General features: G+C 49.1%; 1 protein-coding gene across 1 annotated transcript in view; it reads left to right on the top strand.

The window, feature by feature from the left end:
• The window catches only part of SLC15A2 (solute carrier family 15 (oligopeptide transporter), member 2), a 35,772-nt gene extending 24,689 nt beyond the window's left edge, over positions 1 to 11,083 (top strand). Inside the window, exons 14-22 of the mRNA XM_010133695.1 lie at positions 403 to 484; positions 2,403 to 2,528; positions 3,299 to 3,463; positions 4,839 to 4,885; positions 5,323 to 5,433; positions 6,273 to 6,369; positions 8,803 to 8,949; positions 9,950 to 10,054; positions 10,907 to 11,083. Coding sequence (XP_010131997.1) covers positions 403 to 484; positions 2,403 to 2,528; positions 3,299 to 3,463; positions 4,839 to 4,885; positions 5,323 to 5,433; positions 6,273 to 6,369; positions 8,803 to 8,949; positions 9,950 to 10,054; positions 10,907 to 11,083 — 1,057 coding nt within the window. The remainder of the gene's footprint in view (positions 1 to 402; positions 485 to 2,402; positions 2,529 to 3,298; positions 3,464 to 4,838; positions 4,886 to 5,322; positions 5,434 to 6,272; positions 6,370 to 8,802; positions 8,950 to 9,949; positions 10,055 to 10,906) is intronic.
• The last annotated feature ends 1,830 nt before the right edge of the window (positions 11,084 to 12,913 follow it).

Raw genomic sequence — 12,913 nt, 5'->3', positions numbered from 1 at the left:
TCCTGCTGCTAAATAGAATGTTGCTTTTCTTTTGGCTTTCCCAAAAGGCACTCGAAGATACATCCTTTCTAGTACGGCTTCCAACGTCACAGGTTAAAATAATGCCATGAGCTATTCCCACGAGAAGAGCTAGGAACAAAATAATAGGGAACTTGCAAGCAAAGAGCTTTTCTTCATGGCGTATCAGTTTTAATTGGCCTCGGTGCTGGCCTCATGCAGAATAATGGAATAGTTTTAAGTTAAATGATTGGCAATTTAAACAGCATATCATCCCCAGTGCCGCCTACTGGGCAGTTTATTACGTGCTTTCGGCACGTCTTTGGCTCTCAGGAGTGGTATTCTATACTTGAAATGACTTTTTATTTTTTTTCCTTAATGGCACCTCTGTCACTTGCTCCATAGACCTATTAGGAAAATGGCAACAGGTATGATCCTCGCAGGGATGGCGTTCGGACTGGCGGCTGTTATAGAAGTCAAAATAAGCGTAAGTATAGCACACGGGATTCCTCAGAAATCCTTTCTGGCCCCAGGGTGCTTTGTCGATGCCTGTTAGACAATCCTTTTGACCACTGCGTTCCTTGATCACGATTTTTAAGGTGCTCTTTTCAATTAAGCACGCCGATCCAGTAATGGTAATTCTTACTTTGTCTGCTTTTCCCTCTCTTTGTCTCTGTTTCTAGTCCTTGCAGTTTTGCTGTGCTGGTCATCTGTATTGGTCTGTGCTCTAGACTTCCATCACCAAAGTGCTTGGCAGACATCTAGTTAAGGCTAGTGATTAATTCCCAAAAGGTAGTCTCTTCTCACTCCTCTTTCTTGCTGTAGCTTGCTCATATTTTACTGATTTGTGTGTGTGTGTGTGAGTTTGTGTGGTGGTTTTGGGTTTTTTTAATTTAATTACTTTCCTACTTCAGGGTGGGGGTGTGGTGTTTTTACAAGCTACTCTGTTTCTCCAGTGAGGCAGGTGAATGCAGTCACTTCTCTAGCCACAGGCACCGGGGACCGGCAGGCACTCCCAGACAGGATGGCAGCAAAGCTCTTGTAAATTCAATGCTAGCCCTTGCGGGTTTGTACCGCTTGTTTCTGGCCTGCGACCAGCCTTGTGCAGGCTTTGGCTGACATTCATCTCATGAAAGTTACTGTAGGATTAATTCTGAAAGCTTCCATGTGTAACCGAGGATGTTCTGTTGAAGTGGCTGGCGCGCAGCCCTGGAGTAACATCTGCTGGTTCCTCAGGTGAATCTAGTGACAAGGCTCCTGGTGAAGAGAGACTTGGTGGGTTCAGCTCTTCTTTCTGCTCTCTTTCGGTGAGCAAAGACCTGATCTCTAGATGAGAGCGTTCTCATCGCCACCAGCAGCAGCTCTGGCCGAGCACTGGAAGTCTGCTCTGGCTGTGGGTGACTCCTCTGGGCAGGGGCAAGTTTACACTGAAGGCCACTAAAACCTCCAGCAAAGAGGAGGGGGCTAGGACGGCCCATCTTGCTCTGGCTGTGGGTAGCGCAGGTGAAAAGCCACAGAAGTGGAATTTGCTGGATAACTGTAACAGGCTTGTTGGTCCAGAGCAGCGTATGGGTCCAGGGAAATCAGCACTGCCCTATCTTCTCCGACAGCATGTCTCCCCACTGAGTTAGGTTCAAAGTGCCCTGCTTGCAAGACCCAAATTACAGGATGAGATAGAAAAAAAAGATAGCTCTGAAGTATTGCTGGCAGCTCCTTGAAAGTAAAGTGAGGGGAAAAAAGAGGTTTTTTTATTATTATTAATCATTTTAGATCTGCAGGTAGTACGAGGCTGACACTGATTGATGTACTCTGTCTAGAAAATTATTCCTCACTGAAGGAGATACTTGCATGCGGAAAGCAGGTTTTTCCCCCAGAAAAACAGGGAATAATATCTATGCAGTCGGCTGTTAGATAGCACGGTGTCAGGCAATGCAAAAGCACCAGTTACAGACGTGGAGCTGGACTGGGATTTTCCAAACTGCTTAGCTTCTGGTCTAATTCTTTTCCAGTCAGTCACTGGCCACAGTGGGAAACAATTAATTTGGTCGCTGCTTTTGAAAGATAAACACCATTCCCCTGTTCTGATACGGCAGCTGGTTAAAGCCGGGCGCTAGGGAACTGTGTAGCGAAAGCAGTGACATAGTTCTACAGCTGCAGCAGTTGTGCAGCCTGTACACTTAGTGGTGTGAAGAGCAGCTTTGGGGAAGAGCGATAGGTATCGCTGAGCTACGAGGAAACCTCCCTCAATAAGATGTATGTTCGGTGTTCTCTCAGTGCAACTCCTGATGAGGAAGGGATGGAAAAGTGACATTAGAGAGGGGAAGACCATTATGACTAAAAATGAAGCGATATTAAAGTGCTGATAAAGCGTACAGATGGCACTTAGCGCCTTTTACTTTAATTAGGAAACTGATATGCCTCGACTCATCCCAGAAGAAAGTTTAATTCGGGTCCTGAATTTGGCAAAGGACCCTGTTCAAGTGACAATCCAAGGCCGCGACCTATTTCAGCAGCCTGTGGAGGCTTTTCAGGTAGGCGCACACGTGGGTCTGCAAGGGCTGACTTGCGTCCCGTTGAAGAAAGGGGGGTGGTTTTTTTAGGCATTTTCTAATAAAGCCCACAGGTGATAGAGCTTGTTCTCCTCCACCGCCTTAGGAGCGCGTGGGAATAGCTTTGAAAATGGAGCACGTTATCTCCGTTGATGAGATAGGAATGGAAAATTTGGAGATGTATTTCCATGGCAAAGGAGGAGATGGCTTACTACATTCGCCTGTAATTAGGGATAGAGGATAATGGTCCCAAGAGGAGCAGCGGAGACATTTAACTCGCATCTCTCAGTGCTCAGACCAAGCACTGGTGCTGGGATCTGGATGACGCCTGGGAAGTACTTACCGGCAAAGGAGGAAAGAAATGGGAAGGCAGTTAACTGAGCAGGGGCTCTGGGTTGTTCCCTGTTTCAGCTTCCCGATTACTTTACAGGTCAGGCTAGCTTGGGACTCAGCCCAGCAGTCCATTGGCCACCAGTAGCCTGCCATGGGTTAGATGTGGTCCCATCGGGGCGGAGCAGGGACAGGGCAAAGAGCAGCTGCGTGGGCAGAAGCTGTCCCCTGACCTTTGGGTTGCATATGGCAATGGAAGGTACTCCAAGCTCTGGCTTGACCAGCCCAAAGCCTGTAGGTCCTTTGCTGTAGAAGACAGCTCTGACTGTTAACCTCTCTTTACACTCCCTTGAAGAGAGGATAGGGTTGCTAGGTCCTTTCTCATCCAAAGAAAGTGTAACCACATCTGTTTTTTTCCACAGAGCCCAGCTGAGTACTCAAAATTAATATTGAATGGAGATCAACAGAGCCTTCGCTTCACCCTGCAACATCAAGGATTGTCTCTTGCTTTTAACTACACTGTGACGGAAAAATCAGTATACAGCTTAATTGTTTTTGAGGCAGAAGGAAGCCTATCAAGCCGCTTAGTGAGTGTGGGAGTGAAGTGTAAATACAGTATTAATTTAACGGCTGTGATGATACAATGGGGCAATAGTCTCATTAATTCATTTGCTCGGTCGCAATGTCTGTCTGATTGCTCTCAGATGCTCTAAACCCGGCTTCTGCGCTAGCGGCGCTGGATCTGTACACGTTTCTGCTGGTTGATTAATAGAGGCGTTATGGCATCTGAGAGTTTCTGGGCACTCTTTAATCCAGTGACTGCTGCAGCGGGAGAGCAGAGCCATGCCCGCTAGGCATGGCTAGAGCTCGAGAAAGCTGAAGAAACAGAGAGCCAGAGATTTTCCCCGAAGATGGTTCTATAAAGCAAAGATGTTAAAGAGGCTCTAGGGCCGGGCACGGAATAAAAGCATCAGAGGAATGATTCTGGGTTTAGTTACTGCACGCGTTTAGTGAAAATTCACCGGAGGCCCATTTGTTGTGCTGAACAGAATAAATGATTAAGCACAACTCAGGCTCTGTAGCAGAGCTGGCTGCGGCTGGACTTTCGTGTATTGCTGCAACAAGCAGAGAAAGGCGTACGGGACGTAGAGGGCCGGGTGCTGGTATCTTTTACGCGCAGCAGTATCCTAAGGCGCTCCCTTGAAGCGAATGGTGTTACTGCACGTTGCGGCGGCGGGTCTGTGAACGCCGTCAGAATCTGTCCTCTTGCTAAAACATCAGTCCTCCTTACAGCTCCCTCCGCCTCCCCCCAGGCTTGCCCGGGAGTGGCCATGGCCCACAGCAGCCTCCCTCCCTGCTGGGTTTGGCCCCTCACTCAGGTGGCGGTGCTTTCCTGGAAGGATCCGGTCTGAAATCGCTTGCTCTGCTTTGTGGGCTGTTGAGTAGGCAGGAAATGAATTCGAGAGCTCTGGGGATCTTTGATGAAAGAGAGTAATAATTTGGCTGGTCCGTCTGCAACAAACGTTAATCCCCATGTGTCTCCCGTGGGGAAAAAAAATGATGATGTTGTGTATTATTTATTGCTCTGATATTTCTTATTCACGGTGGCTATTTATTATTCAGGGCATATATTATTTGCGGGTCAGCATATCGCTCTGAAGGACAACAGACATTTTATAGGTGTACTGAAATTCCGGATCCGTGGTCTCAGAAGCTCAGGGTTTAGCATCAGGAAGAAATCATCCTGAACCCTTGGTGGAGCTGAAGTTTTGCCACTGGCTTCATTGTACCAGGACTTCACTTCTATGGCCTGATGTAAAGCTTATGTGAGAGTCCAGTCGATTTCCATGGACTTTGCAACGCATCTGTAACTCCACAGACACTAGTATTTTCTGCTACACGTTGTTATAAGGCAGCATTAATAAAGAGGTTTGATTTTTTTTTTCCCCCCTTCCCCTCTAGATTACAGACTTGGAAGCAAAGCCAGAAAATGGTTTGGCGGCTGTTAGGTAGGAATGTGGGGGGTTTTGTTAGGTTTTGGGGGGGGGTTTGAGGTTTTGGAGGTGGTGGGGTGAGGGGAATTGTTTTTGTCTAATGCAAACTGTGTGTAACATAACCCAGATGTTCCCAGGTTGGAATTGAGTCCACACTTCTCATGCCGGACTCAGGTGTCAGCTGCAGAGGCGTTACAGCTTGTCACCTCCCACACTTGGGCGCCGAGCTGAGCGTTGTTGCTGCTTACTGCCTAGGGTAGTCCGGGCTCAGACAGCAACGTGAAAGGTCTCCCTTGGAGGAGTGGTAAAATCACCTCGCTGTGACCCGCCTCTTTAGGAAAGAAAGGGAAGAGCAATCCGGGAACGGGCCATCGCCGTTTGTCCTCTCTGAACTGACCAGCCCGTGAGGTCGTTTGTCTCACCCAACCCAATGAAATACGCTTTCTTTACAGATTCATTAACGGATTGAGCCAAGACGCCAACCTCACCATCGACAGCCAACAGTTCATCGCTGTTCAGAAGAACTACAGCGCTTCCGAGTACTTGCTGCTGGAGAGGGACGAGTAAGTTTCCCGCTGATGGTCCTTGCTGAGACCTTTCCTTGGGTGACCAGCAAAACCTTCGCTGCTGTACTCTCAGCATATGGGTATTCTCTCAGACCCAAGCTCTTAGCGTTAGGGTGCTCTCAGGGAAAGGCCAATTCATATTCCACTCAACAGAGCATTGGTGTGTGGGCTGGTCACATCAAGCAGCGTTTGCAGGCTGGGCTGGTTCGGGGCTCCACATGGCCTTGGTTTGGCAGCATCCAAGCTGGCTCTCGTAGGGTGTTTCTGGCGTTTGCAGTGTTTCAAAACAAGCTTCGTGGCTTTCCTCCACATCAGCTCCATCCAAAATATTTATTGCTGCAATTTAGTAGGAAATTTAGTAGGATGCTGAGCCTCTGTGCTGAGCCTCTGTGCCATCTCACACATGCAAAATCAGAACAGCAAATATGAAAGCTAAATGGCTCCACTGAAAGGAAACAAAGTGGCTCGTGGGTGCATATCTCTGATCTCCTGAAGGCTGCTTGAGCCTGGCTAGCTTGTCTGGCCCCACAATTCCTGAAGGAATTGGAAGGAAAATAAGCCTGAGGGTGGCAGGGGGTGGAAATGACCAGTGCTAGGAAGAAGCAGAAACCATTTAAAAATATTAGCAACAGCCAGGACATTAGGTGAACTCCGGTAAGTGTTTCTGGAAGAAAAAGATGGCAAGAACTGTAGCGATTGTCTGACATAAACATTACTGCAGCTTTACATCGTACATCCTCCCTACTCGATTGTCAGGGCATGTTTGATAGCTCTGCTCTGTGCTCTTTGCCTGTGGGACTAACTGGGACTAACTGGGACTTCATCCTTGTATCTAGATATAATAATGGAAAATGCATAACTGAAACGGGAGAATTCACCCTGGAGCTGGGGCTGCTCGACTTCGGTGCGTCATACACCGTTGTGATAACTAACGTAAGTGTCCCTGTGACGGGAGCAAGCTCCTTCTGTTCTAGCTCTTGTGTTTGTCACTCTCCCTTGCTTTCTCCACCCTGCAAGACCTGGGCAGCAGTGATGTGAAGCCAGTCCATTGTACAAGGGCTAGTAATAGACTTTGGCACCTACACAAGCAAGGAGGATGGGTACTCATTCCACCTTACACTGTGATCTTGTCACATCTCCTGGGTTAAACAGGAAGATCTTTTTCTTGATAGAAATCTTCCGTGGTAAAGCATGTGACCCATGGTTTGTGCTGGTCTCATGCTGACCTTGTTCTGTCAGCACTGTCCCAGTGCTCTGCAGAGACCTCTTACAGTCTGCCAAGACCTGGCTCCGTATGTGGCCTTTAAAACCCGGTACCTGCTGGTACCTCACACCTGGAAACCTCTGCAGAAACTGTCTGCTATACGCTCGCATTTCATTTACTGATCTAAAGGCTCATCTTCAAGACTTGTGGATGACACATGGGGGAAGAGGGACGAAGTGTTGAGGGAGGAGATAGGTGAGATTGTGCATCTGGTTTTCCTCCTCTCACTGTCCATACAGCTCGTTTGGAGCCTAGAGCAGAGTCAAGGTGTGGTTTCCCGAACAACCTAGCCCTGATGGGGTGTGAGCACTGCTGAGAGGGTGGATTCCTTTCCCTGCCTGCCAGCCTCTTACGTACGCTCCTCCAACCCAGGTCCAGCTGGCAGGAGCCTCAGAGATGAACGTGATCAGCTTAGTTCCCACTTTAACCTTCCCACTGCACAGGCACACGGACAAACCAGGTCTGACAGGACACGCTGCGAAGCTGCCCTCTGAGACTTTGACTACTGCGTGTGATGAGCAGAGCAAAGTGCTGTCAGCTACTCCCTGGCAGTAGCATCTCCCTGTTGGGCAATTAATGGGAGCTGTTCATGTCTGCAGAGTCTAAATATGTGGTGGGGGGAAAAATACAGCTACAAAGCACCTGGCGTTTGTTTTTAACTCCAGTAGCTGGAGTGGGATGAACAGTCCTAGAGGGAACAGGCAGATGCTGCCATCTGTGAGTATGGACATTTACGTACAGGAAACTCGTACACACCTGAAGTGATGTTGGACAGACCCTTCCTCTGTGGCTGCACGCCTCTTTCACCAGCTGAGAGACCAAGCAGAGGAGTCGCATGAAGAATATTACACTAAGAATATTGCCCCAGAGCTTCCAGTAACGCAGCTGAGTCGGGGCTGGTGGAACGAGATGTGTCCCATGTCACTGTGGGCTAGGATTCCAGTTTGTGGTCCCCTCTACCGAGGTCCCTGCTGCAGCCATAGCTGCTCAGGCCGCCTTCTGTGCCTCAGCCCCTCAGCTCTCGGTTTTTTCATCTCTCCCCTGTGGTTTCCTCCTTCTGTAGAGAGCCAGTTTGCTCCAGGCCAAGACAGTTTTTAATTATGGCAGTGATTTGTACTGAGCCCCGCTCTCTGCCAGGAGTGCTCTGTAGAATAACCAAGAATTGCAGTGTATTAGTCTGCTGATGTGGCTGAACTGTGGTACCTAAATCATGGACGGCGGGGGGGCTGCCTTCTACCCAGCCGTCCTCAGCCTGCAGTATGGCAGTATGCGCACGTGTGGCACAGTATGGCACTTGTGGCGACTCTTTACGGGCAAAAGAGCAGTGCACAGCTCCCCCCTCACCCCTTTTAGCCTCTTAAGATACAGTCTCTTGATTTGCCTCCTTGCGTGGTGATGAAGCGTGTCTTGTAAACATCCCCCGTATTTTCCCAAGCACTCTCCTTTAGCGCAGACTCTTCCGCCTGAAGTAATTTCAGCCTGGCGTTTTCCCCTCCACTAGCCAAATCCCTCTGTGTCCCTGAGCCTCTGAGCGTTATGAGTTAAACCTGGGAAGGCAGACAAAAAGAATGAGGAAGACAGGTGCCATCACCATCTAAGTACGTCTGATACGGGGCAGTCCTGGCTACTCTTGGTGTTCCTGAGCTGGATTTGTTTGGGTGCCACTGGTACAGCAGGGAAGTTGCACACTGCTGAGGGAATGGGAGCAGCGGCCACGTGGCTGCAGGGAGCGTTTCTCCTCTTCTGGCCCTGGGGACAGCAGCAGGTCACAGGCTCTGCACAAGTACCACACGGGCTTTTCCCAACTCCGCCACAGAAGGCAGCTTCTTGGTTTGCAAAAAAAAACCAAAGGCAACTATCGCCTCACGGGAGGGAGCGGGGACGCTCCCGCCCTGCCCCCTCTGCCCTGTGCGGTGGGAGTTAGTCCGTTCCCAACAGGCTCGGAAAAGGCAGGGATCAGACCCCGAGTTGTGCTTCCAGGGCAGAGCTTTGCTTCCAGCTTTACTTAAAACTTCATTTTCGATAGAGGCGCTGTTGGAGACCAGGCTAGGAAGGAGCTGATCTTTGAGCAGCTAACCAACGTGCCTTTATTTTCCGGCTAGGTGTCTGGAGGTGCTGTTGAGACATGGAAGTCAGAAGACATCAAAGCCAACAATGTCCACATGGCGTGGCAGTTACCACAATACCTACTCATATCTGCTGGGGAGGTGATGTTCTCCATCACAGGTCTGGCCTTCTCCTATTCTCAGGTACTCCCCTTAAAGATTAGACTTGAGGTTGGGCTTACAATTAGACTTCAGGATTTATTCCTGGATCTGTCGCTGACTTGTAAGACGTCCTTTGGCATGATGCTTACTGACAGTGTTATCTGTGGTTCAGCTAAAACTGGGACTAGCACACAGCTTGCTGGGTGCCCTCAAGCTATATTAATTCGTGCTCTGAAGACACCTGTTCTCACTTCTACTTAGGAAACTCCTTTTCTGGTAAAACTGAGAACAGAACTGGATAGGAGTTACATTAATGTGAAAGCTCTGAATAACGTAACATCAAGGTTTTCTCCCAGGGAAATATTTTGTGGTATATATTTTCCAGTGATAAAAAGGCAAAGGTATCTCAAGGACTACGGAGAGGGGGGAGGGGGGCGGGACATGGAGGCTTGGAACATGCTTTAAGCTGAGAGACTGAAGGGGTCTGAGCATACACAAAGTCTGTACCAAGGGGTAACAAGTGTGCAAGGGATGATTTTTATCTGGGAAGAAGGTTTATGAGGAGAGAGGAGTGAGACATTACAGGATTAAAAAGCCCAAGCCACCCAGATTTATCCTATTTGTTATTTAATTTGGAGTAAAGTGCAGGTGTTTGTTAATCAGGGTGATTCATAACAGTGAGATGAGCTGATACGGACTGTGGCAAATTTGTCATCAGCCGGCAGGTTAACGTCCAGATCCAGTCTGTTTTCCAAAGGTGTACAGCCACCTGGCACCAGACGTCAATCTGCAGGGCTTGTCTCTGAACTTCTTGACCGTACAATTGCAGACGATGCAGGTTGGGGATGATCAGGATCCAGCTCTGCAGCAACAGCATCTCCTCTTTCTTCACGTGTCCTCCCGGAGGACAGGTTTTGAACGCTCCTTTACCAGAGGAGACTGCGCAGTGGCACCTCCTACACCCTGCAGGCCAGCGCAGGGTGAACCAGGGCAGACGGGCACAGCCTGATACCCACTGACCAGGCCCTCCTCCTCTTTCCAGTCTCCCGCCAGCATGAAGTCGGTGCTGCAGGCAGCCTGGCTGCTCACAGTGGCTGTTGGAAATACCCTTGTGCTCGTTGTTGCACAGGCTGCACCAATGGCACAGGTACGGTTTGGCTCTTAAACCAGAGGTAATGCTTTAAAACAGGCCTGGGTGGTGCTTATGATGTCTGTGGCCGGAGGTACAGCTTCTCCGCGCAGCCCCAGGCTCCTGCCGTGGCGTGCTGGCGGCCTCGCACCCAGCTGCCTCCCCACCAGGGCTCTGCGCTGCCCTCAGCAGCGTTGCCCTCTGGAGCAATGGCTCTGCCAAAGGCAATAAATAATACTGACCTGCGGCACCCTAACATTGCTGGAGCTCTAGACAAGCTGCGTTAGGGTCTGAGCCCGGACATGGTGCCAGCCAGGCGTTGCAGTTGCTGACTGAAAGCAGCTGGCCTCCATCCGGGTAGCCCCGTGGGCAAGCAGCCGCCTCAAGTGTCCGCCTGGGACTCCTTCGGGGCCAGCTGCCCATGGCACCCCTGAGATGTTGGACTTGCACGGAGAGGTTGTGGTGCAGAGCTTAATTCAGGCTGTCAGACCTCTGGGATGATGGCATGAAGGTGTGAAATGGGGCTCGTATCTGGCTAGTGTGAAACTGCCTCTCCCAAAGGCATCTCGTGGGGAGAAAGCCCGGGCCAGTACGTTTCAGAAACGTAAGAAAAATTCGTAGGAAAAATTTTGAATGGAACGAGCCCGATCTAACCAGTTTGTTTCAAGGTACATCACATATTCATAATTACATCGTGTGTATGTGAGTTTACCAGAAAAAAAGGATGAGAAAGCTTCTACCTTGTGAGCTATCTCTGAAGCTAGAAAGTGGTTTTCATCCAGCTCTGTAAAAAGCACCTGGAAGTGCAGAGAAACCCTCTGGACTGAGAGCCTGGGGTCCCCTGACCTGCTGTTCTTTTTTCTTTCCTAGTGGGCTGAATTTGTCTTGTTCACTGTTCTCCTCTTTGCTGTGTGCATTATTTTCTCCATCATGGGATATTTCTATGTCAGTGTGGATCCAGAGGACCTAGAAGAAAAGGAAGAGAAGAGAGAGACCTCAAGCAGAGGAAACATGATTAGTCTCGTTACGCAGAAAACAAAGCTCTAACGCATGGGTTGGGACCTTTTTTTCTTCACTTTTTTCTTTTTTTTTAACTCAGTAGATGGGAGGGTAGAAGAAAGGTGGGGACAATGTTATATTTTATAGCTTTGCAGTCTTTATTGCTCAAAATGTAGCCATCTTCTAAATGGGACCAAATAGCCCTCTATAAAAACAATGGGGGTCCTGAAATCAGAGCAAAACGCCCTGGGAAAGCGCCTCTGGTATTAAAAGCCCTCCTAAGTAAATGCAGTGTAATTTTAAACCTGCCCATCTTTTCAAGCATGGAATGCTGTCCCGTGGTTCGGTTTTAAACATATATTTAGGGCAGCGGGGAGGGAGGGTGGAAGGAATGCCATACGACAGCAGAATCTGGAGGTTTGGGGAGAAAATGGTGAAACCCCCGTTACAGGAATTAGGGAAGAATAGATGTTACCCACAGAAGTGGTTTTAATGCCATCATCAAGGACTGGAAGTGTTACATGCAATCCCGAAGGATTTCATCATGTAACTCTCCTTATGAGCACCTCACCCCATCACTGCATGTTATGAGCGGTCCTGATTTATGACTTTCACCTCCAGGCTCAGAAGTAATAACAGGGAATTAAATTCTGCAGGCTAGAATATTCCCAGAGCCCTACTGAAGAAGATACGTGTGCTACCATCTCTCTGATACCCATTTTTGCCTCGAAGTTTTCACAAACTGATGGCGTTCTTTGATTAGACATGATTAGAGAACTGGTTTACGCTTTCTTATTTCAGAAATCCAGGCGATTATTTGCCATCTTCCTATATATTACGCCTTTATTGGGCATTTCCTTTTACAGCACCTGCCCCTGCCAGTGAGGATGTAGCTGGTTTCTTATCTCACGCTTCAGTGATTCCCCACTGGGAGGCATGTTGCGGCAGTTTCTGCAAAATTCCAGGCATCCTGCAGCGAGTTAAACAAGGATGCAGTTTATCATTTTTTCAGCCTACTGGAGGAGGCATAGGGGATTTTTTCTTTTTCCTCCCTGTTTTTGTCTCTCCACCAAACCTTGGATATAGCTGTTTTATCAGAGTTGTGATATAATTGCCTGATTTGCCTCGCCTGTGGGAAGCTGCGATTTCATGTTCTGAATAGCAGTCATGCAACCATGGCTGATCTAGTAAAGCTCCTGAAAGTCCCCGCCTTCCGCTGTCGCTCCGAGGCCGCCGTCGTAACAGGTATGGCCTCATTTCAAACAGGGATGTCGACAGGAGCTTCAGCTTCACAGAGAACAGTTTTTAAACGATGCTGTCCTCTTCCATCCTGGCATTGGCCATGGGTGGTCGCTGATGCTTTCATTCAGGAGATGATGAAACACGTTTCATCTCAGTCCTGTTCAGGACAGTGCTAGGGAATACGCTTAGCCTGACATCTCTGCTACTTTAACGTGCTGCCTTGTGAGTAAGACTGAGAAGACCCACTCGTTGGTCACTTTTTGGTTTATAACGGGAAGACTCACAGCCTCGGATTGTTTCTGTTGCTTCCTGTCATAAACGGTCACCAACTTCCACCGCTAGTCCTGCATAAGCTGCTGCCCGCTGTGAGAGAGCATCTGGGTCGTGTGCCAGAGAGGGGCCGCGATCTCAGATCAACGCCAGCGGGCCGCGGGGGTGCACACAGAAGCACTTACTGTGGTTCAGTCGATGCAGAGCCGTTTATTCAGCTGTGGTGGCTGCATCCGGGCAGCTGAACCCCGTGACTCAGCGGGGAATGAAGGGCATTGAAAGCCATCTATTAGGTCATCCGACCGGCTCCTCAGAAGCCACGTGAGGATTATTCCCTCTGCTCCTTTCCGGTATTGTTCTCCTGCC

The sequence above is a fragment of the Buceros rhinoceros genome, unplaced genomic scaffold, assembly GCF_000710305.1.
Source record: "Buceros rhinoceros silvestris isolate BGI_N320 unplaced genomic scaffold, ASM71030v1 scaffold10623, whole genome shotgun sequence".
Lineage (NCBI taxonomy): Eukaryota > Metazoa > Chordata > Aves > Bucerotiformes > Bucerotidae > Buceros > Buceros rhinoceros.
Note: the sequence above shows the minus strand (reverse complement) of the source record. Positions and strands in the feature narration are given on the sequence as shown.